The sequence below is a fragment of the Etheostoma spectabile genome, chromosome 8, assembly GCF_008692095.1.
Source record: "Etheostoma spectabile isolate EspeVRDwgs_2016 chromosome 8, UIUC_Espe_1.0, whole genome shotgun sequence".
In the NCBI taxonomy this organism is placed as follows: domain Eukaryota; kingdom Metazoa; phylum Chordata; class Actinopteri; order Perciformes; family Percidae; genus Etheostoma; species Etheostoma spectabile.
In genome coordinates this window covers 36,344,302-36,372,203 of record NC_045740.1, presented here as the reverse complement: position 1 = coordinate 36,372,203, position 27,902 = coordinate 36,344,302, and the positions used below count along the sequence as shown (strand labels likewise).

The window sequence follows — 27,902 nt, the reverse complement described above, 5'->3', positions numbered from 1 at the left end:
TACAGCAGGGGATATACAGTAGATTGGGATATTATAGATACTGTGTTGAGGCAACCAAGAACAAGCTTTTTCTCCCTTGTTCGTATAAATTATTACATTACAAAGAAATACATCATGCATAACAATGTAAAACACAGTATATACAGTACTTACACCTAAAACTACAGAGCCTTTTATTATTGTTTAAATGCTTTCTATTATTGATCATTACTCTTGAGTGTATAAAGAAATAGTCTGACACTTTGGGTGTGCACTTGTTCCCATTCTTGTTGAGAGTTAGATCAGATGATTGATACCACTCCCAAATATGTGCGGTGAATGTATGGTTACAGCCAGAAGCCCATTCGCCTTGCTTAGCATTAGCAGAGTAATTATTGGCTAGAAGCAGTAACTGGTATTACCGTCACCATGCTGTTAGGCATTGGGGAAGTTACTCCTCTTGGGCAAGAAATGATCAAGGTGTGCCAAAAATCTCCACGGTGCATCTACAAGAAAGGATCAGGCACGTAAGTGTTTATGTACCTTAATAGTTATACTTTCTCTTTATTTAAGATTATTTTTGGGGCATTTTAGACTGCAGGTTGGAGTCGAACCTGTGGCCGCTGCATCAAGGAGTGAACCTCTACATATGGGCGTGCGTTCTACCAGGTGAGCTACCTAGGTGCCCCTTTAGTTATACTTTTGTACGAATTAAACAAATAAGATAAGTTAATTAGTGAACTTTAGAGTTACTGGTTGGTGGATGTTGTTACATTATTTTGGACAGAGCAAGATCAGCCATTTTCAGGCTTAATGCTAAGCTAAGCTAATTGGGTGCATGTTAGGGCTTTATAATTTAAGATATTAGATGTTAGAGTGGTATAAAAAAGAGTTAACTTGCAGCTATAAAGCCTTACCAAGATTTCAAATGATTGCTTTGACCTTTTGTGGAAAAGAGAAAGCCCGCCAAATGATTCCGCTCATTACTAGGGGTCCTGATAGAAGCTGAAAAGTTAATAAAATAATTCACCCAATGAAGTAACCACCTTATTGACTTTGTGACAGCACAAATAAGGTGGAAGATGCAATAAAGATATTCATAAAGGCCTCCTGACAAAGCTGGGTCACCAGCGTTAGCATAATATTGAAAAATCACCTCTATTGCTTCCATTTGGCAGACAGAGACTGAGAGAATGGATGGAGCGATATGGAGCTTCAATTTGGCAAGCCGAAGCTCGGATAAGGTCATCCCACCCTCGGATTGACTGGCTGTTTGGTTTTACTGTGAAGACAGGGATTGATGCGTCTGGGCTTTGGCCTTATCTGTCACTGCAGAGAGGGTGTCTTGAGGTTAAGAGGTCCTGTATTGTCACAATAAGAAATGTGATGGAAATCTTACACAATATGGAACTTCCTATTTTAACTGAACCAATCATCCTATCTTTCCCTAGTCTTGCATTGCCAGACCTTCCTCCACGGCACTGCAGAGGGGGGTCTGGCTAGTCCACACACCAATCCAGGATGGGAAAAACACAAGAAAAGCGTGCTGGTTTATTGGCATTTCTTTAAACCAATCACAATCATCTTGGGTGGGGCCAAGAACCAGACAGAGCGATGGTGCCCCTGCAAAAAAGCTTCAGGAAGGACCTTGTTTTGGTGGAACATGTGTACGTTAAAGGTTGTTTTAGTTGTGCAACAGAAAACTCAGATTGGACAGATCAGTCAGAACAGAACAGTCTAGTTAACCACAGTCCTGATATATCGACAGATATATCGATAATCGACCGGATTTTAAAATTTCAACACAAAAAAGCGGAAAGGTAAAGGACATCAGGCCAAAAAGGACATTTGGTATCTGCTCCCGAGGGCTGGGAACTTCCGCAGTCAGTGAAAATACACACATTGACTTTGATGGAAACCTATTGGATCCGCTGACGTTCCGCACCTGGTGGAAATTAGGAGTAGAATGCCCCAACAGGTGCACACATCCACTGTCCATCAGTGTTAAACCTGCCTAAAACTAAGTAGATTTATAACCGTATGTGTCTGTTGAACATCTGAAGACTTAAAGCTGCATAATTTATAACTTTTTTCCACTTGGGATCTACAGAAACAAGCTGTAAACACTGACATGGCTAATGTGTTAGCATAAAGTTGCCTAGCAGATGCGGAGCAGTACTCATTTTGGAGTCGTGTTTCTGGCCACCGGGCAAATATATTTTCAATTTTTACTCTCTTTTCAGCTCTGTTTTGGTCTCCTCCAACTCCTTAGGGAATTATTTGTCACTCTAGCTCACTACCTGATAGGACATAGCTATAGTCGCTAGAGATATAACAGTATGAAAATGTAACCTCACGGTTATAGTGACCAAAATGATCCAGTTTTTCGGTATTATCGCAGTATTTTTAAAAGTGTGTTCAATGCCTTTAGCGGCGGCTTTTTTCCTGCACGTTCTGCAGACAGGATAACTATCTTTAATCAGCTGTCCTTCAGCGTTCTGATAATAACCAAATGTTCTGAGCGCTGTAATTTCCTCCTTCCGCCATGAATCCAACTTCAAGAAATGCACTTTGGAGGGTATGCAGTGTGCCTACAAGGCAAATTCAGGAGACTCGGACAAAGCTGGGAAGGACTGAACACAAAGTTTTCAAACTGGGGTAATCCAAGGTGATAATCATGATATTTTAAATGCAAACGCTAATTTGATATTGTCAACATTTTTATAATGGTTTACTGTTATTACACTGGTAATCATTACATCCCTAACAGTACCTAAGCATTTGATACTGGGCAGGTAGTGGACAGTCAAAGAGCATTGAGCGTAAACCAAAGCTACAAGTTGTGTGCAAGAAAACCAAAACAATAAGTCAAATTACTCTATATGACTATATAGCTCTACTCCCATTACACATAGTCATTTGATGCATTGCTATGATAAAGATAAAGCTTTTAGCTGCATTCAAGTTCATTTTCATTCCAGTAATTACTACCTTATGCACAATACTGAACAACATCATTGACTTCATGCACTCTGTCACTTTTCTAGCCTTGGGCATTACATCACTATTCCACACGCTCCAGACGTTTTTCTTGCATCCTATTCCCCGATCCAATGCACCAGTGAACACTCCACCTCTCTTCTACAGTGGGAGCCTTGCTGCATGCCAAGTGTCCTGAGTGTGCGGAGGGACTGAATATTTGCATTCTACAGTGTACAGTATATGCTCATACTGTAAATGTTGATGTCATATTGAGGGCTTGGAGCCACGGGGGTGGGGGCAAATATGAGTAGTATTGCTGTCTCTTTGAACTTTATGTGACTGTTTTTTTTTTTTTACTATATGTCACTTTATATGATGTTACCTCTACAAATGAATGCACATTTATGCGAGTCGGATGCTGACTGTGCAGCTGGTGTAAGCAAACAGTATTGGAAAGGGTAAACAAGCTGTATGTTCAACAAAAATGTTTCACTGTGCCTATGAAACAAAGAGATAAAGCGAAATAAAGTGCTCTTCTCATGGTGCCAGCCTTCTGTTGGTGATTCATCAATACAGAGTATCTCCAGGTTTCTTTCGCTATGCGCCTGTCTCTCTTTTTTCCTCTCGCTCACTCTATAACTCAGTTTTATTCACATCACTCTGCATAATGCATGATAGCACATAGGTCCCCCAAGGCCTTTCATTACGTAAACCTGTTGCAAGAGGAGCCACAGCAGCACTTTTACGACATCCATCAAAACAGGGGCAAGCATGTGTTAGAGTGGTTTGTGATGTATTGCTGTATAAGTGGCAGTGAATACTGCCTGAATACAGTTATACTTTCTTTCAAAGCACACACCAAGTATTTCTAAAAACTTGCAAAGCCAATGGACGGAATCAGCATATGTATACAGGAATGAAAGACCCCCTTCCATTCTGGGTGAAAGGAATAAATCACAGGGCGTTATTGTAGGAAAACCAACAGGGAGAGCCCCTTTCACTGAAAGCTATCAAAGTGAGTCATTAAGCCTGGGGATACCAGGCCCTGCTTCGTCATTTAGTGCATTAACTAAAAAACACCACATAGTGTTAGAAGATTATTAGAGAATAACGTTAACACTGCACAGAAGACAGAGGAGGCAAGCTGGCCTTAAGAGGACCACTCTCCCCCATCCTGATCTACTCAGTCAGTCATCACTTGCCTGCAGCTTCTGCAGATCACTGAGAATAGGAAGCTCCATTTCAGCTGCAGAAATCTTCTTTCACTGACGTATTTGACTTTAGGATTACAGCTCCTCAACGAGAGAGAGAGAGAGAGATAGATAGATTGATTGATAGATAGATAGATAGATAGATAGATAGATATATATATATATATATATATATATATAGAGAGAGAGAGAGAGAGAGAGAGAGAGAGAGAGAGAGAGACTGTGGCATAACCTTTTCATATCAGAGATCTGACAGATAGTGAATCAGATAGACCTCTCTTTAAATAAGTCCTGGTAGTCATTTATGGTCCAGGTGAGACTTGTTTGGATTAGTATCCCCTATAAATTGTTACATATCAGTATATGGATGTTTGGAGTAAATCTAATGGAGAAGCATGTATCTGTTATACTGATGTAAATTTACCGTGAGATGAGAGGGGGGACTTTTTAAACTTTACGCACAGGGATTTAAAAGCTGTGGAAAGGGTATGAAGTGGAGAAGGACCCTGTTGCATGGACTTACAGTATTCCCAACTCACCGCTTGCATTCTTCCCACAGATCAGGTGTTGCCAGGGCTGCAGAGAGCCCCATATCTCGGAGTCAGTGTTCACGGCCTGGTCCAGGGTCTCCACAGTGAACTTGGGAATCCCGTTATCCCGCTCCAGCAGCGCGCTGCGCAGCACCCGCGCGTACACCTCGCGGAAGAGGCTCTCCATGCACGCAGCCAGGTAGATCGCAGCGTGCTCGTGGATCCTGACCGCAACCCTGCTGTCGACCATCCACTTGAAGAACTTCCCCACGTTGAAGATGAGTCCGCAGCGCACCGACTTGCCGCGGCCGAACTTGTCCTCCTCCGTGCTCATGTTGTACAGGGACAAGGCACTGAGGGCCGCGCTGATGCAGCTCATCGAGACGCTCCACGACAGAACCATCTTTATGGCACTTTGGATCTCGTATTTGGTGCATTTGGCGTAGCGCAAACTCAGGCGCTGCGACTCCTTTGCGACCCTGACCAGGGCCCGGCTGACCAGCACCGAGAGCCTGAGCAGAACGTCCTGCGAGGGGGTCGGCAGGGTCATCTCCTCGTCCCTGTTCAGCGCGCTCGCCACTTCCCCGAGGCTCCACGGCACATCCTCAAGCTCGGGCAGTTTAGCGCACTGCCCGGTGCTCTCCAGGATCTCGGCGTCTTCGACCAGGACCGTGTTAACAGTGTCCAGACTGTTGTGTCGACTGTGCATCGAGTCGGTTAAATGCCAGTGAGTCCCCCCATGTGCCTCTGAGCAGCACAGCGACGCACTGGAAGATCGGAAGGAGTCGGCGGCTCCACCATAACCCGAGTCGAGCGTCAAATCCTCCAGGGTCCTCGCCACTGACTTGCTACTCCTTGCCATAACTGCACTTCATACTGTAAAAGAGGGCTTGGGAAGGTGGAATGAAATATTCAAGTTCTTATACACGCGTCTTGCACGAGCTCTTCTCACAAATGATGATTCTGTTTTTTTGGGAAAGGTCGTCCAAGGGTGTCGTATAAAGTTAAAGAGTAGTATCTCACTCCAGTGCATCGGCAGACACACAGTGCTGTACCAGCGCAGTGCCTGACAGAAGGAGGCGGGGCCGGGGAGACCCAAGAACAGCTGTCAGCCAATGGACTCTCGGGATGAAGCACAAAGAGTTTTAATTGGACCGCTTGAGAGGATCAATACAAAATCTATGATATGGCCCATGAAAAGGCTTATATATAATTTAAAAAAAATGTAAACAGTGAGCACAATGCTTGTGTAATTGTACATGGCCTACATTGGTGAAGTTTCTCACAACTTTGGAATTGCATAAATGCAGAAATCCTGTCATGTAAAAGTAGCCTAGAATGTAGAATTGCATTAAATAATAAATCATATAATATATATTACAGTAGCCTAGAATGAGCTGCTTTTAAACACATTATGTTTAGGGGACAGATCCTCCAGAGGATTAGGCTTTTCAGGTATTTTCTGAGGACCAATGTCTGAAGGTAACATGACTCAAGACCATTAATAATAGATCGCATGCATAATGTATCCTTCTTCGTTCCTCTGGAGGGGAACTCGCTGAAAAGATCGGAACTACTTCCAAGGTCATTTGCTGGCAGGGTCATTTTGTTGTTTTCCCCCCAGAAACCCATGTATAAGGTCTGGCTCTGTGGAATCTCCATAAACCCCAGTCCACCTTAAATGAATGCCATGGTGATTGCATGTACAAGCACAATTTTAAAGATGGTATAGCAATATTTGCAAGGTATCTGGTTTCAGTTAAATGTACTGGAAGTAACTGCAGTCATAACTGTAATACTGACAAAACCAGTTCAGTGCAAATGAGTGTAAATTGTCTAGGGGGTGGAAATAATCTTAGTTTACACCATGAAGTGGAGATTTCTCCCTGATTTGGGGGACTCTGGCTGCTTTACAGCTGAGCTGCAGTGAGGCTGTATAGCTTCTGCATTTGAAATCCGGTTGGATGGTTCTCTGGAGCAACAGTGAACTCTGGTGTTGTGCAGACAAACTTCAGTTTATTTGTCAGGAGCAAAGTGGACAACAAATTAATCTATTCTTTACTGGGGATAGATGTCTATCACAGAAATAATCTGACACGTCACAGTAGGAAACATGTGTTAATAATAAAAAAGAACGATAAATTCAATTTCAGTTTCAGGGTTTCAAGGTTATCATGGTTTACAGCACAAAGCCATTTATTATATAATGTAATTAGCAACACCTGGGCTTTTCCTGCTATTACAAGTCAACATGTTAAAGGTCCCATGGCTTGAAAATTTGACTTCATGAGGTCTTTATTTTAACATTAATATGAGTTCAGCCTGCCTAGGGCCCCCAAGTGGCTAGAAATGATGATAGATGTAAACCGAGCCCTGGGTATCCTGCTCTGCCTTTGACAAAATTAAAGCTCAGATGGGCCGATCTGGAATCTTGTCCCTTATGAGGTCATAAGGGGCAAGGTTACTTCCCCTTTCTCTGCTTTGACCGCCCAGAGAATTTGGCTCGCCCTTAAAAGAGAGACATCATGGCTTTCAAACGAGCAAGGTCAAGGCCACACCCCCAGCCTCAACTTTGCCCCCCCCCCTCCTCAAAAGCTAATGACTCAGAAATGGCGCTTACTAAGAAAAGATCATTGGCACTGGATCTAGTGGCTGTAATTCTGCACCAAGGCTAAATTTTGGGAGAGAGACTTCAGATATGGTATTAGGGGACCACCAAGGTCTACATAAAAGAGACTTGAGATACAGTATTAGGGGACCAGTAAGGTCTATATAAAAGAGACTTCAAATACAGTATTAGGGGACCACTAAGGTCTGTAAAAAAGAGACTTCAGATACAGTATTAGGGGACCACTAAGGTCTTTATAAAAGAGACTTCAGATACAGTATTGGGGGACCACTAAGGTCTATATAAAAGAGACTCCAGATACAGTATTGGGGGACCACTAAGGCCTACATAAAAGAGACTTCAGATACAGTATTAGGGACCACTAAGGTCTATGTAAAAGAGACTTCAGATACAGTATTAGGGGACCACTAAGGTCTATATAAAAGAGACTTCAGATACAGTATTGGGGGACCACTAAGGTCTTTATAAAAGAGACTTCAGATACAGTATTAGGGGACCACTAAGGTCTTTATAAAAGAGACTTCAGATACAGTATTGGGGGACCACTAAGGTCTTTTTAAAAGCATCCAAAGAACTCCATGTCATGGGACCTTTAAACAGTACTGTTAATTCAAGCATGTGATGCATGTGACGTCCATTACATACACACGAAAAAACACACTGTTTAGACTCTGAAAGGACAACAAGGAAAAGGAGAAGCAAAACATAAATGTGAAAGAAAAACATGTTTTTCCAAAAGCAGCTTGTGGAGATTTTAAATCTTTAAGTAGGTTCTCTCTCTGCTCTGAATGTAAATGTGTAAAGAGAATACTCTCCTCACACAGTATTGGAAGGTCTACTGAAAGGTCTGCACAGCACAGAAGGCAGCAGGATTTCACAAACTGCCATGAGACTGGGCTGACACCACGCAACCGTAATCGATCTCTGATCACGAATAAGGCTTCCCATTGAAAGACATTATTTCAAAATCCGTAATCAGCACACAAAGTAACAACATTAACATGTTATTGGACAATAGGTGGAAGGGAAGTCTGTTTTTTTAAAGGGCTAATATTATTCTTTTTGGGAATTTTTCATTACCTTTATTGTGTTATATATGTTTTTTTGTGCATGTTACAGGTTAACAAAAAGGAAAAGCCCAAAGTCCCCCCCCCCAAACACTGTTCACCATCGGCTCCAAACACCTCTGTTGTAGTCCAGCCTTTACTCCAGAGACAAATGTGCGTCACTTTGTAACACACATGATTATGCTCGCCTAGCTGCTAGCACGCCCTCATACTCTGCTTCTGACTGGTTAGTAGTCCTTACCTAGGTACAGTGCATGTGCAACTCCCAACAAAGATGGGACAGAAGTTAGATGCCTCACTCTGTAGCTAAAACAGAGAGCTCAACACACAGGGTGAAAAGAGGAGCTGCAGCAATGTGTAGTACGGCAAAAATATGGTGTTTTAAAAAAAATTAAACCATGTAAACCTATCCTGGTACAATTATGATCTTGAAGATGAACATAATATGCACATTAACTATCATTATTTAAATGAAAAAAACTACATAAAAAAGAGAGAGACGGGGCTTTATAACAGTCATGAATTCTTTCTCCAGGTTCAGAGACAGACCAATGTATTAATCATGTTGATTTGTCTAAGTAACCTCATTAATTGCTCTATGACAGCTCTTTCCTTGAAGGGACAAAAGGCTGATGTTGGGCACTAAAGAAGTTTGGAGAATCAATTCTTGTCAAATGAACGTAGCTAAATTGGGTTATAAAACTCACATTGAAGGACTTTTATAGTTCTAAAGGATAATTAAATATCACAGCTTCACGCTCCATGTCAATGTTAGGTGCAAATTAGCCTTTCCGGCCGAGGGACTGCTTTCATCCAACTTGATTTAGAAGGAGCAGCATGCCCAAGGGAGCTGAACTCAGAATGAAGTATTTAAAAAGAAATATGATTTTGTGCCAAAAGCCTTTTTCTACTTACATCTCGCAGGAGCTCGAGCATGGTAGACATCAGAGTGGCTACCTGCTAAACATCAGCATGTCATTGTGAGCAAGTTGGTATGCTGATATTCTTAAAATTTAGCTTTAAAAGTATGCTGTACAGCCACACTGTGCTGCTAGCATGACTGTAGACTCCTGTTTTAAGATTACATAATATTCTGCTGCACGTAATTCATAATACATTCATAATAATTCATACATGGCTAACCACACACACAATCTTATACAGTAATACTGTAATGCTAATGGTTTCGTCATTCAATTTAGGACTGACTGTTGGACGGTATATACAAACTGTGACTGCAAAGAAAATCTATTTTAAGAAAGACAACTCATTACTCTTCAAAGTTAGGAAACACAAATGAATGGAAAATTAATGAATGAAAATAGGGGGAAATGTTATGTGATGAATAGGATTCCGAGGCCTTTCAAGAAAAGCCTGGTTAGGTATGCCATCTAGTGTCCATTTGCAAAGCCACATGCAATTGAATAAGTAACTCAACGCAGCCTATTTCAAAAAGTAGTTCATGGTGAATCTGGCAACCAAGTCCTTTGCCATGAACACTCGAAATAAATAGAACTTACTAGAATTCTATGAGGAGAGTGTGAACTATGCATTAAATGGGCTTTTAGAAAAAGTAAAGAGGTCAAGAAATGTAGAGTGTATATTATTGAGAAGTTAGGAGAAGGTGGGGAATTGAAAATGCAGACATTTTGCAGATCTACTGTAGTGTTGTGATCCATCACCCCTCCTATCTTCTATCATGAGATGGCACTTTGATTATGTGTTGGAAAGTCAGGGTGTTTTCCATTACATGTAATTTAGTTGACACTTTTATCCAAAGTGACTTACAATTGCTATATATGTCAGCTGTTGCACGCCTCTGGCGCAACTAGGGGTTAAGTGGGAATCAAACTCAGGGACATATTGGTTGGTGTATTGCAGTGGGAATCAAACTCGCATCTCCCAAACAAAAGGCATGTGGCATATGCACCGCGCCATCACTACCCCATTCATGGGTATGTCCCAAGAAACAGTGTGCTGTGGGTTCATCTCCTATAATTTACTCTGGAAGTGTCCAGTAATTTGGCCAGTAGTGGTTTCTGATGCCGCTGAAAAGACACTACAGACTTTACTGCCTTGCTATTAACTGTTAGACCTTGTTTTCTGAATCACTGAACAGGCTGTTTCAAGCCAAGCTGATCTGTTTTCTCACTGATCTATTCTAGATGAACAGAAACGATCATGTGCAACATTGCTTTGAGCAAGTTAGAAGCCTACCGGTAGACTTACTTACTGTAACTGTAGATATATTGTATAGCTCCCCAGGCATTTGTCTGTGGATGTAATCTTTGATGACATCCTGCTTTAGGGTGATACAGTGTGTTCCTTTCATTTCAGCACAGACCGTTCCTCTTTCCTTTTACAGTGGTATTTTTGTATATATAAAACAGAAGGAATAGATTAGACCATTTTCACAAAAATATTTGTATTAGCTCACCCGTTTAGAATATTTTTCAAACATTTTGATTAGCCTAATTTCACTGAGTGTAGTTAAAATCAAGTAGAGATAAATGTGGGTAAAATGGTACAATGATGTTTAAAGGTTAAGTCCAGTACTTTAGAAGTCACTTTCACTGTCCTGCTTAGCTTTTGTTTTCTTCATTAGCAAAAATGTATCATATGCAATGAACAGCAGGAGGCGTAGGCTATTTTTATCTCTAGAGAGTCCAGAGACAAATCATGAAACAGCAACCCCTGGGATTGTACTGGTCTGGACAAGAAAATAGACCAATGAACCTTGTTTCTCTAAATCCAACTTATGGAATTTATAAATGTTTTAGGTTATCTTTGCTCTGAAACAGTTACAGCCAGAGCCGTCTCTCTAAACGGCTCTGGTTAGGCTACAGTGTGTGCATTATGTCCCTGTACAATACATTGAGTAGGCCTACATAGCATATATACTGTATAATGGCTTGAGAAACTTTATACACCCATGCTAAAGTTGATTAAAAAGAAGAATAAAAAAACATCTTTTAGAAATTGATTTTAATGCCTCAATTCAAAATATTTCGGAAAATCCAACCTTTAAGGACACCAATTTTCTTTGTGACTAAATATTGTATTGTAAATAAATAAATATTCTTCCTTAAAATACAGGGGGCATAAGTATAAATTACAAACTTTTATGTTAAATTCCCATAGAGGCAGGCACTTTTATTTTTAAAGGCCAGTTATTTCATGGATCTAGGATACTATGCATCCTGATAAAGTTCCCGTGGCCTTTGGAATTGAAATACCCCCCATCATCACATACCCTTTGCCATACATAAAGATAGGCATGGTTTTATTTCAGTTAGCTTAATAGCTGGTTTGATTTGCATTGAGAGATGGTCTTATGGAAAGTACCCCATGCTAATCGTACGTATGGTGAAGGAATTTTATTTCCAAAGGCCAAGGGAACTTTATCAGTGTGCATAGTATCCTGATCCATGAAATAACTGGCCTTTAAAAATCTGCCTGCTTCTATGGGAATTTAACATAGGGGTGTGTATACTTATACCCCCTGTATTTTAAGGAAGAACATACATATATATATATATATATATATATATATATATATATATATATATATATATATATACCTCTAATGTCTGCAGTGAGTCTCTGACAGACCATAATACTATATATGCAGTATACTGTATATAAAAATATAAGCCCATTATGAAAACGTGACAGAGAAACCATTGCACAACGGTTGGTTTTGGCCAATCACAGCGCTCCATTCCTCCCTCTGGGTGGAGGTGTGTCTTGCTCGTGCGTGTCAGACGTGTTTACCACATAGCTATACATCTATGTAGTTTACCAGGCGTTACAATTTACATACAATATGTAACATGTTAGTGAGGTTAGGTGTGCGTTAACTTTGTGTAGGCTATCGTTACATGTGGTTGAAACAAACCGGAAATATGCTGTGAGACAGTAGCTTGTGTTACCAAGGCTACCACGCTTCATTTACAACAATTTATACGTCCTTGCTGGCCTCCCCGGTACGTATTTTGTTAAATGTGTTTACTTCATCGCTGGTGGCATACCAACCAAGACAAGAATTGTGCCGTTTTTCTCGCGTAGACCTGCTGTGGGTACCTGGCTGCTGTCACACATGCCGCCGCTGGTTAGAAGACTCAACTCCGTGGATACATTTATGGAGCCATGTTTATCCACCGACCACGTTAAAAGCCTCTTCGTTCTTGGTGTGAATGGACATATTTGACTATTTTGTTAACAGAACAACGTCAGAGGGCTTCTGTCTGTTGTTTTTAAGAACCTCCTGGCATTTTTCTAACCTCCGCTGGGGATAATAAGGAAGACAGGCGACATGGTGGTCAACACCATCCACTGGTTTAGGAAGGGACTGCGGCTGCACCACAACCCGTCTCTACGGGACTCTATCCCGGATGCGGACACCCTGCGCTGTGTTTACATCTGGTTAGCAGGGTCCTCCAATGTGGGCATCAACAGATGGAGGTAACTTAAGAATTTAACTATTATTAGTAATTATTATGATTATTAACCACCTCAGTGCCTGTCCAAATGTGCTATATTTTTGCAGGGTATCTGCTACCCAGCTAATAATTTTTGGTTCCCACTTTCTGGGAACGTTAGTTTTTGGTTACATTGAACGTTCTCAGAACGTTACTCTAACGTTCCCGTAACGGTGCAACCTGTAGCTAACATTCCCCTAACGTTGCAACCTTTAGCTAACGGTCCCCTAACGTTATCCTAACGTTGCAACCTTTAGAGAACGTTCTCCTAACGTTATCCTAACGTTGCAGCCTTTAGAGAACGTTCCCCTAACGTTATCCTAACGTTGCAACCTTTAGAGAACGTTCCCATAACGTTCTTTTTTCTCTTTTGACCATGATACCAATTGTATTATTAGGCTACTTTAAACTGTCTGGGCATTAACTGGAATTAATGAACAGGCAAACTTGATGGGATTTAAAACTTTAGTATACAATATAAAAAAATTACAAAAATATATATAGAAAATAATCAGAATCAGTTTTATTGGCAATATAGACACATAATAGTGCAAATGTAGTGTGCAAGATACACATTGGAATGATCAAGTGTAGGCTACTGTGTTTGTGTGTGTTTTGCTTAAAAGTACAATATGCTACATTATTGTTGTATATTTCCTAAATAGCCTACTGTAATATAAAAAGGGTGAAACTGATGTGAAACATGTCACATCTTTTAAATCACGTTTCCTATGTTAATGATGACAACAGAACATGGTACAGTAACATCAAAACATTAAATATCAATCATATTTGCCCTGGTCCTTCCCATGAGAAACTTGATCATTGTAACTTGTAGTTTCAAGTGATGGAAATTAAACTGAGTGCAACAAATGTCTATGTAACAATGAGTTACACTTCATTCAAAATGGACCAGCTGTGTCCTGTCTTTCTGTGTGGAGCTGTACTTCCCAACCACGGTCCAAATCCATACACAGGTGAAGTGAACCTACACATGTAGGTGTGGTGGTGAGTGTCAATGGTTGTCTGTCTATGTTATAGAATATACTTCTTTTACTATATTTTTAACTTTGTATCATTTAATTCTGGCCCACTGTGTTTTTTAAGTTTTGTCTACGTTGTCTGGCTTCGGCCACCATCCCTATTAAACACTAACACTTAATTTGGATGTCACCACATTGCAGTTAGCCAGCACTGACACTCACCCAGAACCACACTTTTCAAAATGAGCCCTTTGAATGCAGGTTTTTGGTTGGCCCCACTCCAATTAAAGAGTCTCACCAGCACCATGTTCATTTCTCTTTTCAGGACCGGCACCCTAAAAAAAAAAAAATAGTTCCCCTTTAACATTCAGTACATCAACATTTTAAAACAAAACATCAAATGGGGCACCAAGTATGATCATGTCAACAATGAATCACATAGGCTAACACAAAACGCAAAGTCAGAAATCAGGTGAAAAAGCTTCCTAAGTGGTAATCAGTGGCATAAGTAACGAGCCACAACAATCTCTAAAAATTACACTTCATCTATCGCAACACAACTATTAAGCCTAATGTAAATGTTTACTTCACCTAGAAAATTCTCAAAAGGGAACCCAGATATCATATCAATACATCCATGTCTCTTAACATCATCGCTCAAAGGAACAAGGCCATGCAAATTGTACACCAGAAAGCCCACTCACCATAAAGTCTGCCAAAATGTTCAACAAATGACACAAGTAGTGTCTTTGCACAGTCACATATCCCTATAGATTATATCTACTTGCGTACCGCAGTTCCCACAAACGATTTTTACTATTCTTCACTATTTTTCTCCACAGAGTAACGCACAGCAAGTTTTCACAGAGTACATAAAGAGAAGTGCAAACAGAGCAATGTTTACTAATGGGCTGGTCCCTGAAATTAACCTGTAATCAAATCTAAATAGTTTAACAAACCTTTCAATAGACATTCAGACTGTAGTTAATCATTTTTCTTTATTTGGAAAGAAGTGTAACTGCTTGAATTGCCGCACATGCTAAGCAACAGTCTGAAGCACTGACCCTTGCTAAAGCAAGAGTTGTATATCCTAGCATCTTAATCTTTAATCTTAACGTATCTCCCATATAAATCCAATATCCATGTGACACACACACCTTTGTTATCCAGGAGTGGTGGTGTAAAACCCCAAGTATTTCTTTTAGATCATCTGATCTGCATCTATAATCAGTGGCCTCATGATTGCATATAGCGTAACCGTGGTCTCTGGTGGGAGATCCTCTCAGCTGGATAATCCATTCATTGATCCGTCTGTTTGGTTCCAGGTTTTTGTTGCAGTGCTTAGAGGACTTGGAAACCAGCCTGCGCAAACTCAACTCCCGCTTGTTTGTCATCAGAGGCCAGCCTACAGAAATCTTCCCTCGGATGTTTAAGGTGTGAGCAAGGGAATAGAATAGCAGTATTATACTTAACTTTGCTATGAAATAAACTAACTTTTTAAATACATTTAACACAATGTTAAATCTCATTTAACAGTGGCTGGAAAAAAAAAAACAAGATTTTGATATTTTAGTTATTTGTTCACACATCATCATCAAAAATTATAATAGACTCAACATAGACACATACCACAAAATACAGACGTTCCCAGTAAATATAGAACACTTAAATATTCAACAATCATATGTGATATGCAATATTTCCTGCAGACCATTCTTTAAGATGGAGACAGAATGCGACAATTCCATCATTTGCAGAGGCACGCTATGGCCTGCTTCCTCACCAGGGGGGACCTCTGGGTCAGCTGGGAGGAAGGCATGAAGGTAAGACAAGAGAAAACAGGCATTGAGTAGCTAAGTACATAAGGTGCACACTTTCCATCTTTTGCTACAATTTATCATGTCATTACAAAGAAGCGTAAAAAGTTAAAAGAAGAAGTTACCCAGCTGGTTTCTCGCCATGATCCAAATGACCACCATGCATTGTCTCAACTGTCCACTGTCTGTGTCTCGAACAGGTGTTTGAAGAGTTGCTTATAGATGCGGACTGGAGTGTAAATGCTGGCAGCTGGATGTGGTTTTCTTGCAATTCCTTTTTCAAGCAGTTTTTCCACTGCTACTGCCCTGTGGGATTTGGACAACGCACAGACCCCAACGGGGACTACATACGGTCAGCCAGTACTTTCATCTGAATCACATGAATATAAAAGCCCTGGCCTTTCAAATACAATCATGACAAACAAGGATATAGTTTAATAAACAGTGCCAATATTAATTGAAAAACTGAGCTTTCACCGTCAGTATAAATGTTGTATATAGTATAGTAGTATAGTATAGCATAATGTTACTGCTAACTTCAAACTCAACGCCACATGCTCTCTTTCTTTTGTCGCACACTCATTCATTTTACGCACACAACCTACACACCTACGAGTTATTCCTTAAAGGAGTTCGCTACTTGAAGAAAACATTTTTGTTTTAAAAAAAGCTTTAAAAACTTATTTAAAAAAACCTGCCCTAATACAGCATCTCCGTATCACTTAAATAGAAAACGGAGCGTCTGTACCTCCTTACCATACCTACGGGTTTTCCTGGTATTCCTTAATACCTTAATACCACCCAAGCCTAACATGTTCCACCCATCTTTTATCCTCAACGCCCGTCTTCATTCTTTTCTTCCTCTGCTCCCAGGCGTTATTTACCCATATTGAGGGGCTTTCCAGCCAAATACATCTATGATCCTTGGAATGCCCCAGGGGAAGACCAGAAGGCAGCCAAGTGTATCATAGGAGTCCACTACCCCGGGCCCACGGTGAACCATACTGAGGCCAGCCGCATCAACATAGAGCAAAAAGCAAATTTACAGAGGACTGGGTAGGGACATGACCCAGATATCGATTACCTCAAACTCGCACTCTCATGCCATCATTTTTATGTCTTTCTAAATATTTGGAATGCTACCTTTTATTTATGGCGTAACATTTTTAGCCCTGCTTTTTTTGTAGCAACTATACAAGCACCAGAAATGGCCGGCACATGTAGAAACACTTTGATAAGCCCAGAAGTAATGAACCAATGTTTCTTTATCATGTTGTGTTTTGGGTCATTTAAAATGCTTTGGTCCCTTTGCAGGCCTGCTGGTAACAGTACCGGCCAATCCCACAAACAGTGCATGTAGCTCTCTTCACAACAACACAGACACAGGTTGGTTCTTTGAAACGGGCATTTATTGCTTTGCTGTTCTGTCCTTAATGCATCCACGTCACGCCGTGAGAACCATATATGAATGAACATAGTAAGCGCGTCAAATAAATTGTACATTACCAAAGAAGAAAAAAGTACAAATTGCGCTTGACATAGAAACTTTAAAAAAAACGGGTCAAATTTGACCTAAGGACAACATGAGGGTTAACTTATAAATGTGGGATTTCTTTTACCATTTAATTATGAAAATAATCAATAAAATGTTTTAGTCTGAATAGATGAAAGAATCAATAAAATGTTTAAGTCTCAATAGATGTGACTGTGATTTTGGAATTGGCGGGTAACGCTGTTAATCTACCTGCCACGAGAATTGCATGATTCAGACGCGTAACTATCGGTAAGCAATGCATGCTGTGATGTTATTTCACTATAAAGTCGCTGAAAGTTGCTGCTGTTTCAATCCTGTTGGCTCGCTGCAGTGGGCCGGGCTGCTGCTCCGTTCCCCCTGCGACTGATGCGCACACACACATAAACACAAACAAACACACACGGTGGATGCAGAGGATACCACAAATGAGATGTAGAGGATGACTTAAATTGAGGACAGATACATTACAGATACCGTATGAATGTGCCCCAGCCCAGGACAGGAAATTATGTCTTTACGCTGGATTATTATGCTGGTGTATCAAGGCGGGCCTCCCCTGCTACAGCACGTGATGACGATGCAATGTCCACAGGTGGGCTACCGTGAATAGGACAGGATAGGATCACAGGATAGGAGACACAGCCATTCTGTTTTTTCACCTTTGAAAACCAAAAACAAACAGGTAAAAAGGGACTGTGGCAGGTTGTCACAAAAGTTCTGAAAAAGCCTCTGGTAACGTAACTACCTTGTTTCGAAGTGAACAGATCTAGTGTGTGTTTGTTTTTTTAATCAAGTGTAGTGCCACTGACTTGTAGCTACATCACACCGTGCTCTTTGCACTAGGATGAGCTTCTACAACCCTGGCAAGCTCGCTTCTTGGTAGAAGTCCCTTGAATTCTCTGCCATACCTCTGGAGTCTAGCAACAGATCTAACTGCTGTGGACCAGTCAGAAAAAACAATGAAGCGATTTGCTATTGAGTTGACTTCTTTAGTCTTAGGCATGAACATGGGCTTTGCAAAGCTCAGGGTCGGTACCTTAGAGCTTAGAGCTAGACTCTTTCAGCTGAAATGCACTCAGTCCTTTTGAAGCGTAGTCGGCTGGATTGTCATCTGCAGTGTGATCTGCAAAATCAGATCCAAGGACTTGTATCATGTCCAATGGATTGTTCTCTTTGACTTGAGTTTGGCGCACACAGTGTACTTCTTTCAGCTCACCGGATGCATGTCACTTATCGCACTATGATTCTGCGACTTGTTACTATTGCGTTGCCGTAGTCACTTGCTGCGTTCGAGCAGCCGACAATGCTCTAGCCGAGATCAGTTTGCTGTGCACATTGAAGATTTTCTTCACCATACAGGATCTCTCTTGGAAAAAGGGCTTGATGATAGTTTTATAGCCTCAGCAGACCTACTTCACAGTCCAGTGGTGCTGGAATCTTGTCTGCAAATTGCTTCATATGAGGCCATTATTTGGATTGTCCAATCTGTCCGATCTGTCTGCACTGTGTGTGAAAAGTGGTGGTAATGAAAGTAATAACTTCATAGGTAAATTCACGTCACTGTTAAATGTATTGCAGTGTTTTCATATCCAATTAATCAAACAAAATGTGAATTGATGCCAAGTGAATTTGAAATAATCTGTTGACGCGTGTTCTGTACTTCACGTTTTAACACAGAAAGAGGACACTCCACGCAGAAGCCGTGAATAGGCTTCAACCCTGGAGAACAAGCAAATAGTGGGAAAAAGGCGGAATATCAAGGGTCCCTCCGGCAGCCTGGATCAGATGGATAGCAGTCTCTCCTGCAGTGCTGTCAGCTGACACACAGGAACATGAAACTAACAATACATAACATGCATGGTCTCAAGATAAGAGACATCACACATCTCAGGAATTTAGAGGAAACCTGTAAAATTCAGAGCGTAATGAAACAAAAGTTGTGAGCCAATTATTGTCTTCCTCTACATTATGTCACTGTAAATTCTTGAAACCACTAATCATAATTACCCTATTTTCCCCTCAACAGCCACATCAGTCAGACCAGGTGATCATTTGGGTGAAACTGTGTCATTCAGCCGATTATTAAATCAGCCAAATGTTTATCAAGGCATCAGTTCTCGTAGATAGTGAGCTAAACATTTTGCTAATGCATAGGCTTCAGTATTTCAAATCTCAAACTCTGGTTCCGATCTGAGTGATAGGATCTTATGACACAATCCAGAGACTGTGGAAGATTGGTTGTCTACAGCTGAAACCCTCAACCACTGTGGCACACTGACATATGATGACCTGGATAACATACTGTTGTATTTTTTCTTAAAAACAATCATCCAAATATTGCATATTTTATATTTTAAGTCACACTGTCAGGATTTCTTTTCAAATATTTAGTACATAACATTCTGATGTGCAGTAGTAATTAATATTAGAAGCAAGACTATCAGGTTTGATAATGAAGCAGGCCTCACAAATGTCGTCATACATTAAATACATATTTGTTTTTATTTCCAACTTTTGTACATTTGGTTCTGTGGTTTCACAACTCCTATTTTAAATAATGTGTTACCAAAACTCAAAAAGTTCTAAGGGCTGTACCACAAAGCGAGATTAGTGGGTAAATGAGGTATTTTGAGTCTAAAGCCGGGGTTTTCCTTGTCACAAAGGTCTCTCTTTAAATCTGGCTAGATCCCCAGGGTAACTTATGATGCATGGCTAACCTGGTTCGGACCAGTTTTGGATTCAAATTTTGGCTTGAATTTGGCTAAAAAAGCTCTTTCACTGATCAACTCCTTTGGAAACAGCAGCACCGTACAGTCAATATTCAGTCTATGAGCGATTCAGTTTCTCAGAGGTAATACGTTATGAATACAAACTTGTTGATCTGTAATTTTAAATTATGACACTGAAAGCAACTGTGCATCAAAGTGTGCATTTTTCTGGAACCTATATCAGTTATGCAGAAAATCTGAGCAAGAACAGCGTTCCATTTTATTTGTAAGATTGATGTTGCTCTCACTGTTTGTAGTGTTCTCTGGTCACTTGCCCCTGCTGGTTTGAAAAGAGGCTTCTATAAATCATACAATAATAGTTTATATTATAATAATACCATTATTAACTAAGATTTTAACTTGCATATGAAATGTGGTAGTATTCCTTCAAATCACAATAACTATACCCCTTTTTATGTTTATATGCCTGGTCCTGATTTGGTGAATTCCATTTTACATAGTTATCATATTGCAGCTAATAAATGTAAATGTGCTGTATTTATATAGCGCTTTTCCAGTCTTAACAACTGCTCAAAGCGCTTTTACATCCACAGGATACATTCACCATTCACACACATTCACACACTGTGGCCGGGGCTGCCGTACAAGGTGCCACCTGCTCATCAGATAAACATTCATACACATTCACACTCCGATGCGCAGCACCGGGGGCAACTTGGGGTTCAGTGTCTTGCCCAAGGACACTTCGACAATGACGGATCGAACCACCAACCTTCCGATTGGCAGGCAACCGCTCTACCACTGAGCCACAGCCGCTCAATAGAAGACCATACACATAAGAAAAATGTATTAGTTTAATTTTATTTCACCTTTTATTTTTACAGCTACAGAAAGTTTCAGAACTGTAGAATCAGCAGATGTTACAGTAGAAATAAACAGTCAGCATTAAGTGTGCATTGAATGGTAAAAATAAATATATAAACACTTATAAACAAGGATTATTTTCTTCCAGCATTACTCTCTCGCCTGTTGACATATTGTTTGAATGCTGTGCTTTTAAGGGATTTGCAAAAAGAAAACTTGAACTCATGATCCCTCATGCAGCTTGTCCAGATGATATACACCTATCCACATGTAAACTACCTTTTTATAGGTTTTTTCTCGATTGTTTGTGAGATTGTTGGTGTTTAAAAAGCCTTTTGAGTGACTGTGACGGAAGGCTGTTAAACAATAAAACATGAGAAAGTCCAGGAGGTCGTACTACTCTTCACTGGCATTGTATATGAACTTTGAGCTAATAAATTTGAGATAGTGTGTTGAATATTACATCATTTTCCATAGGTTCCAAGTTAATTTTTAGGTAAAGCCTTAATCTATTTTAAGGCTTATCTGTTAATTACCAACATTGTTTGTATTCAATCCTTTCATTAACAATATACATAACATTCCACCCAGCCTTTAAAGGTTGTAAAAAGTGAGATTTCCATGTCTTTTTTTAGTACAAAGCCAGGTGACATGCTACATAAATACCGTGAATGTTTCAAAACGCTCAGTCCACAGAGAAAAATCCACAGCCCGTATTTAGAAACGAGCCGTCAGGTCTTTGGTACCATTGGGATTTCACACTTATAGGAAGGGCTGCTGCCAATCGTTGTGATTCCCCGACTGCAATGACAGAGTGGCAGATGTGGCCGACCCGTTGACAACCATTCAGAGCAGCAGACTGGGCTTTTTTTTGGGAGGGGGACCTTAAGAAGCAGGTGCTAAAACAAAGCGTTTCAGACAGAGGGTGAATACAGGTATATTCAGAAAAAAAATATAAGAAAAATAATGTGTTTTTTGAACATTAAACACATGAGGGCGTGTTCTAATAGAAACGCAAAATGCTAGTTTGAACCTGAAAATGAGCATAATATGGACCTTTAATAATTTAGACGGATCTGGTTGTATAACATATGTTTCTCCCTCCTGCAGCCTTTGTACATGCACATTAGGATCTACAGTACGGACGTGTCCAATAGCAGCTTCCGCCCGGTGGGCGGTGATAGTTGAGTTCAAGCCGCAATATGTTGTTCCCAGACCCGATGCGTTGCAGATCCCGATCCTGACGGAATAGTTTGACTGCGTGTCGGAGATGGACGATCGGGACCAGGTGCAGAAGAAGCCTGTTCGCATCATAGCAGCGGTCTGCAACGACATGGGGATCGGCAAAGACGGGCAGCTGCCCTGGAATTTACCGTAAGTATGAAACCATTTGTGATGACGTCACTTGACGCGATCTGCTGTAAACCCTCCTGTTGATCCCTTTAAAAAATGTCTATATCTGACATATGGGTTTCTTTTTAACCAAATTACCACAAAAAAAGGGATTGGATTCCATACAACGCTCTTTGCAAATACAATTGATCACTTTCATTCCTCTGATCTTAAATATTAATCCAAATAATTCATAATTGCTGCTTTTTTAACACAAATATTAGGTACAATTCCATAAAAATGAGGGTTATTGACCATGAATTCTAAAAAGTAGTGTAAAACTAGTGGTCGTAGGGTGGTGTTAGTGAAAAAAAAATGTCTGATAAAGGGACAAAAAATGTCAAATTGTTGTCTTTTTTTTGACCCAGGAGGACAACACAAGGGTTAAGACATGTAAACATGTCTGTCAACACAGACCTGTGTCTTGTGACCTGTGTGTGTTACAGTGGAGCAAGTAGTACTGCTGTTAGTGTAAAGTACTTGTGGAGCCTCATGGGGAGCGTGTACAATATAGTAAAATATATTGAAAACAATGTGTTTAAAAGTGTTATGTAACTATACATACAAGCAGCAGTATGTTTTTGCTGTCTGATTTTTTTTTATTTGTGACTCTTACAGATCTGAGTTCCAGTACTTTCTGAACACTGTCAAAAGGGTATCAAGACCAGGTATTCCTTAACATCAATATTTTATTATGACCACCTCATAGGGCTGGGTTTTTAATGCTGGAGCCAAAAGACCACCTGCATTTTAGAACTTATTCCAAAATTTAACATCTTTACTTTGGTAAATATTAAGAAGCAAAAACCGGACATTCCAGTTCATCCTTAAACAAGAGCCAGTTGAGGTGGTTTGGGCCCCCTGGGGGCCTCCCTAGGGAGGTGTTCCAGGCACATCCAGGTGGGAGGAGGCCTTAGCGAAGACCCAGGACTAGTTGGAGGGATTATATCTCCCACCTGCTCCTGGGAACGTCTCGGGATCCCCCAGTCAGAGCTGGTTTATGTGGCTCCGGAAAGGGAACTTTGGGGTCCTCTACTGGAGCTGCTGCCCCCGCGACCCGATACCGGATAAGCGGATGGAGATGGATGTAATATGTATCCATGTTCTCCCCTACTTGACAGTTTCCCCCCTTTGGTATGGGCGCAATTTATTTGGTAGTCGAAACTTTCCAGGTTTTGAAACCCAGTCCTGCAATATGTGCCACAAGACGTGAGGGCTGCAAAAGTTGAGATGTGGATTTTATTGTTAAATATTTTATTATTTATTTCAGGAAAGATGAACCTGATGGTCTGGGGCAAACTGTGCTGGTACTCCCTCCCAAAAACTATGTTACCAATGGCCAATATTCTGCATGTGGTGCTGAGCACGACACTGGAGTGAGTGCTGTCTCACACACAAACACCTGGATCAGATAGATATAAGAACATTGTGTAACAGGGAATAAGTTATAAGATGGAAGATGTAGATGTTATGACCATAGTCCAGGTTATGGATGAGTGTATGTATTATGTATGTATCAACAAGGGAAGGGAGATGGTTTATCCATTCAGAAACTAATTCTAGGTTTCCATAGTCAGTCCTTCTCCTCAGGCTAAGAGGGCATTTCTCCTCTCACAGCACAGTTCCAGATCACGCCCACTTCCTGTGTCAAGACTTTGAGAGTGCGGTCCGCCTGGCGGCACAGCCCCCCCTCGCTGACCTAGTTGAGACCATCTGGATTGTCGGTGGGACGCAGGTCTACAAGGTAAACCAGTCTGAGTATGTCATTGAAGATATGGCCGAGAGCACGGCTGGATTGACCAGTTAGGGCCCTGCACCTTTAGGATTTGTGTTTGTACATGGAGTTGGCTTCCCAGCATTAACAGCATTCCCAGCATTCCCAAAATTTTAAGCTCCACTCAACTTCAAATCAGTCAGCTCAGTCAGAATAATTAAACAGTTTTTCAAGGGTGTGTGTGGCCTTTATGAGACCATGTGATCCTGGTTGATTTCACTTTTAAAAAGATCTCACACCAGCAGGGTTGGTAAACAGGAAACTGTGAAAATATGCTGTGCCAAGTGGAGCCACAAATATTCAAAGTTGTCTTGTGCAGCTTAGATTCCTTTCTTCCTATGGCAGTGGTTTTTCTTTCACAATAAAAGCTCATTTATAAGTCATATTGGGCAGAATTGCATACACACGGAAAGCCAGGTTGTTAAAGCTTTAATGTTTAACTTTTTTTAAATTAATGAACCATAGGCCGAGTTTGACATTCGAGCCAAAAAACAACTCATTGTTGCTGCTCAGACCTGGCCTACCACTGGGGAAACAGCACGAGCACATGTGGACAAAACAAGCATCCTGAATAAAGCAATGTTGCAAATTAAATTAAATTGTAACAATTTAACAATTGGCCCTTATGAAATCCAATCGCAGCACGGCTGTCTTGGAACAAAAGACAGACGGTGGCGGAATAATTATTCCACTCAGTTTTGAAGCAATGCAATTACCCGTTTCAGCCACGGGGGTGGGGGGGCATTGCTTCCCGACCCCCCCTGCAAACTCTGCGTATGTAATCATGCGTCCGTAACATTCAAGCCATTGCCAATGTAGTCGATACGACCTTTGCGTGCAGAGAATCAAGATAATTACCTCTGCTGAAGAGTCCATCATGTTTGATCAATCCTCTGTGTCCTTCTTGGCTACTAGCAACTGCATGGACGAGGGGTGGGGGTGGTGCGTGATCACGTAAGGCTTGTACATGTGGACGCGCTGCCAGTTTTGTTGCCATTACTTAGAATTCCTCATTGGGGAGACAGAAGCTACGCACTATAGCTTTAAAACTGTTAATGTACTCTATATCCTTGAAGTTCCACTATCGGGATTGCTCCGGTACCGCAAGAAATTCCGCCAGATGCATGTATTTTCTGTTTCCTTCCGCTTTCTTTTTTTTTTGTGAACTTTATTTGTAGATTTACATAGAAGAAACAACATAGATACAACATATTGCCAACCCATCCCAACCCAACCACCAAGGGTCAAACAACAACAAAGAGGAAAAAAAAACAATTCAAATAAATAAAAGAGAAAAAGAGGTGGGTACACAAAATATAGTTACGCACAGTTCTTGAACCTCACTTCACACTGCTCAGACTGGGAACATTATGCAGCATCATACCACACATCATGTGAGGGCTACATTTTCAACAAATTCTATAAAGGGGGCCTAGGTTTTAGCGTATCTATCCCGTAAATTTTTCCGATTATATCTCAACTTCTCTAATGGCATCGCAAAGAGTACTTCTTTGACCCAGTGTCTAAACGAGGGAGGTTTCACAGAATTCTCTTCCGCTTTCTTTTTGTTGGAATCTTAAACTCGGTGGATTAATAAGAACTATTGTTGCCTGCTTCTAAGATCTCGGCTGGGTAAATTGAGACAGCTAGCTAGACTATCTGTCTAATCTGAGTTTTCTCTTTCAAGATTTTGCAGCGGCTCTGTGCGTATCTTAGCATCGCCCATGATGACTCTGATTGGTTTAAAGAAATGCCATTAAACCAGAGCATGTTTTCCTCCCATCCCCAAATGCAATGTAGAGTAGCCAGACCCTCCTTCATCGTGCTTTGGAGGAGGGTCTGGCAAAGCGAGAATGCTGTTAATGTGACGACAAGTTGTGTTTCTGTGCTTCTTGTTAATCATCAGGATGCGCTGAAGCACCCGTGGTGTGACTTGGTTTACCTGACAGACGTCATGGCAGACTTCGACTGTGACGTCTTCTTCCCCGAGTTTGACAGAGGACTCTTCAGAGAACAAGAAGGGTATGTGTTGATCTCATTCTCAGACCATTAGCGTGCACGTCGTCCGGACCTGGAGGCTGCAGGCCCCAAGTCTGAACCTGGCGGTGTTGACAGGTCAACGGTAAGCAGTTAAAAAAGAAGGATTTTTACATGCAAAGTTGTTTTTAAAAACTTAAGTAAGTGATTTTGTGACTTTGAATAGTAGCCCATATTACTACATGATGTTTGCTGATCCCTACCTTGCTTTTGGTATTGTCTTTTTTTCTGTCATTAGAGGCAATACATTACTGATTGTTATTGAAAAAGCCTGAGTATTTTTACCTGCTCTATGTCAGGATGTTTTCTTCCACAATAAAAGCTAATTTATTGTACTACTATTGTTTATATTATTCTATATAATATTGTATTTGACGTGATTTTGTCCTCACAAAACAATTTTCCTTTTGTGTCCAAACAAGATTTCCTGATGTACCGAGTGGAATTCAAGAGGAGAACGGCATTAAGTACAAGTTCCAAGTGTTCAAGAAAGAAATTGGTGATGCGGTGTGGACGGCTAATAGAGAAAATCAATAGATTGTCAGAAAACACTCAAATATATATACCTCATTCCTTGAAAACCTTTCAAGATTTATTGCCATGTTACCTTCTGGTCAGACAGTAGAAACATGCTGCCAAACCCACAGTGCGTCACTATATTTCTAAAAATCCAAGTATTGGTAACACTCTTTGTTATATAGTACTTTTATACTCTTTTATACTCTTTGTAATGGATGAAAAACTCGAAACGCAGACACTTTAACAGCAGTCTAGTTTGTCTATGCAAGTCTTTGTGTGTATTCACCCATCTTACATCACTGCTGCTTGGTACATTATTTACAATCTGTTCTGATATAAAATCTGCCACCCGCTGCTGTCACCTTGTCAGCGTTCCCATCTCGTCCTCCTCCTCAGATGCATTGCAGCTGCACAGAGAATATGCTTGTCAGTGAGTCAGTCGGCTGTCACTGTTGACGACAGCTCGTGGTCTGGGTACCACAACAGATCTGGTCCCCTCTAAGCTAATGGCAGATGCCAGTTTAGAAAGCAACAAATGAATTGTCCTACTATCAATCCTATAAGGACTGTCTTGTCATTCCGAAGGATAAGGGGACATTAATCAGCTTGTATTTTGTTGATTACAACTGAAAATACCTTTATTTTGAAGTTTTTCTGTGCAGTTTTTTGGTGGATAAGGGGGACATTAATCAGCTTGTATTTTGTTGATTACAACTGAAAATACCTTTATTTTGAAGTTTTTCTGTGCAGTTTTTTGGTGGATAAGGGGGACATTAATCAGCTTGTATTTTGTTGATTACAACTGAAAATACCTTTATTTTGAAGTTTTTACTGTGCAGTTTTTTGGTGGATAAGGGGGACATTAATCAGCTTGTATTTTGTTGATTACAACTGAAAATACCTTTTATTTTGAAGTTTTTACTGTGCAGTTTTTTGGTGTATTTCTGAGGTTTTTCATGAAAATAAATCACCGGTAATTGTTTAATTGAGAAACAACTGACAATTTGTGAATCTTGTTGGGTTTTTTTAATAAAAAGATCCTTATTTATCTTTTCAGGCTTGTTAAAGGACCTTGCAGAAAGTGAGTCTGTATGTCACTGTTTTAAATTGATTTAGCACCCAGGCTTTTAATGATGACATTGTTGTTCGAATATGAGTGATAGTGGGTTTATGTATTTACCTGTAAGTGTCTCTGTCTATTTGAAACCGTGCGGCTGCCACTTGCCAGGACATTCTTGTAAAAGAGATTTTTAATCGCGAAGAGTTTTTTTCATCATGGTTAAATAAAGGTTTGAATGAATGAAAAATCTGGTTTTATGTCATACGTTCTGCCACTAGATGGAGGCATATCAACAGAAAACGTTATGCTGCTTG

General features: G+C 40.6%; 3 protein-coding genes across 7 annotated transcripts in view; 2 read left to right on the top strand and 1 right to left on the bottom strand.

The window, feature by feature from the left end:
* The window catches only part of btbd11b (BTB (POZ) domain containing 11b), a 79,877-nt gene extending 74,264 nt beyond the window's left edge, over positions 1-5,613 (bottom strand). The window contains exon 1 of the mRNA XM_032523543.1: positions 4,712-5,613. Within this exon, the coding sequence (XP_032379434.1) occupies positions 4,712-5,564 (853 nt within the window). The 5' untranslated portion in view covers positions 5,565-5,613. The remainder of the gene's footprint in view (positions 1-4,711) is intronic.
* A 512-nt stretch (positions 5,614-6,125) lies between these two features.
* On the top strand, positions 6,126-27,790 carry zgc:153031. 3 transcript variants are annotated; one of them, XM_032523546.1, is made up of 7 exons: positions 6,126-6,529; positions 22,077-22,180; positions 22,817-22,866; positions 23,469-23,574; positions 23,816-23,942; positions 25,879-25,994; positions 26,248-26,403. In XM_032523546.1, the coding sequence occupies exons 1-7, from the start codon at positions 6,404-6,406 to the stop codon at positions 26,282-26,284; spliced, it is 666 nt and encodes a 221-aa protein (XP_032379437.1). In that variant the 5' UTR covers positions 6,126-6,403; the 3' UTR covers positions 26,285-26,403. The 3 variants fall into 3 exon arrangements, with proteins under 3 accessions (XP_032379437.1, XP_032379436.1, XP_032379438.1); XM_032523545.1 differs by lacking the exon at positions 26,248-26,403 and adding an exon at positions 26,432-27,790 and having other exon boundaries at positions 6,288-6,529; XM_032523547.1 differs by lacking the exons at positions 6,126-6,529; positions 26,248-26,403 and adding an exon at positions 26,432-27,789 and having other exon boundaries at positions 21,928-22,180.
* On the top strand, positions 12,159-19,701 carry cry1b (cryptochrome circadian regulator 1b). Of its 3 annotated transcripts, XM_032523550.1 has the most exons (7): positions 12,160-12,862; positions 15,188-15,296; positions 15,572-15,685; positions 15,880-16,031; positions 16,553-16,735; positions 16,994-17,065; positions 18,891-19,701. In XM_032523550.1, the coding sequence occupies exons 3-6, from the start codon at positions 15,596-15,598 to the stop codon at positions 17,037-17,039; spliced, it is 471 nt and encodes a 156-aa protein (XP_032379441.1). In that variant the 5' UTR covers positions 12,160-12,862; positions 15,188-15,296; positions 15,572-15,595; the 3' UTR covers positions 17,040-17,065; positions 18,891-19,701. The 3 variants fall into 3 exon arrangements, with proteins under 3 accessions (XP_032379439.1, XP_032379441.1, XP_032379440.1); XM_032523548.1 differs by lacking the exon at positions 16,994-17,065 and having other exon boundaries at positions 12,159-12,862; XM_032523549.1 differs by having other exon boundaries at positions 16,994-19,701.
* Positions 27,791-27,902: the final 112 nt, after the last annotated feature.

Coding starts and splice junctions, on each gene's coding strand:
- cry1b (XM_032523548.1), top strand. CDS start 15,596: ATGCGACAATTCCATCATTTGCAGAGGCACGCTATGGCCTGCTTCCTC. Junction 15,686..15,879: donor GCTGGGAGGAAGGCATGAAG/GTAAGACAAGAG, acceptor TGTCTCGAACAG/GTGTTTGAAGAGTTGCTTAT. Junction 16,032..16,552: donor CCCAACGGGGACTACATACG/GTCAGCCAGTAC, acceptor CTCTGCTCCCAG/GCGTTATTTACCCATATTGA.
- zgc:153031 (XM_032523545.1), top strand. CDS start 6,404: ATGTACAAGCACAATTTTAAAGATGGTATAGCAATATTTGCAAGGTAT. Junction 6,530..22,076: donor CCAGTTCAGTGCAAATGAGT/GTAAATTGTCTA, acceptor TGCGTGTCGGAG/ATGGACGATCGGGACCAGGT. Junction 22,181..22,816: donor CAGCTGCCCTGGAATTTACC/GTAAGTATGAAA, acceptor TGACTCTTACAG/ATCTGAGTTCCAGTACTTTC.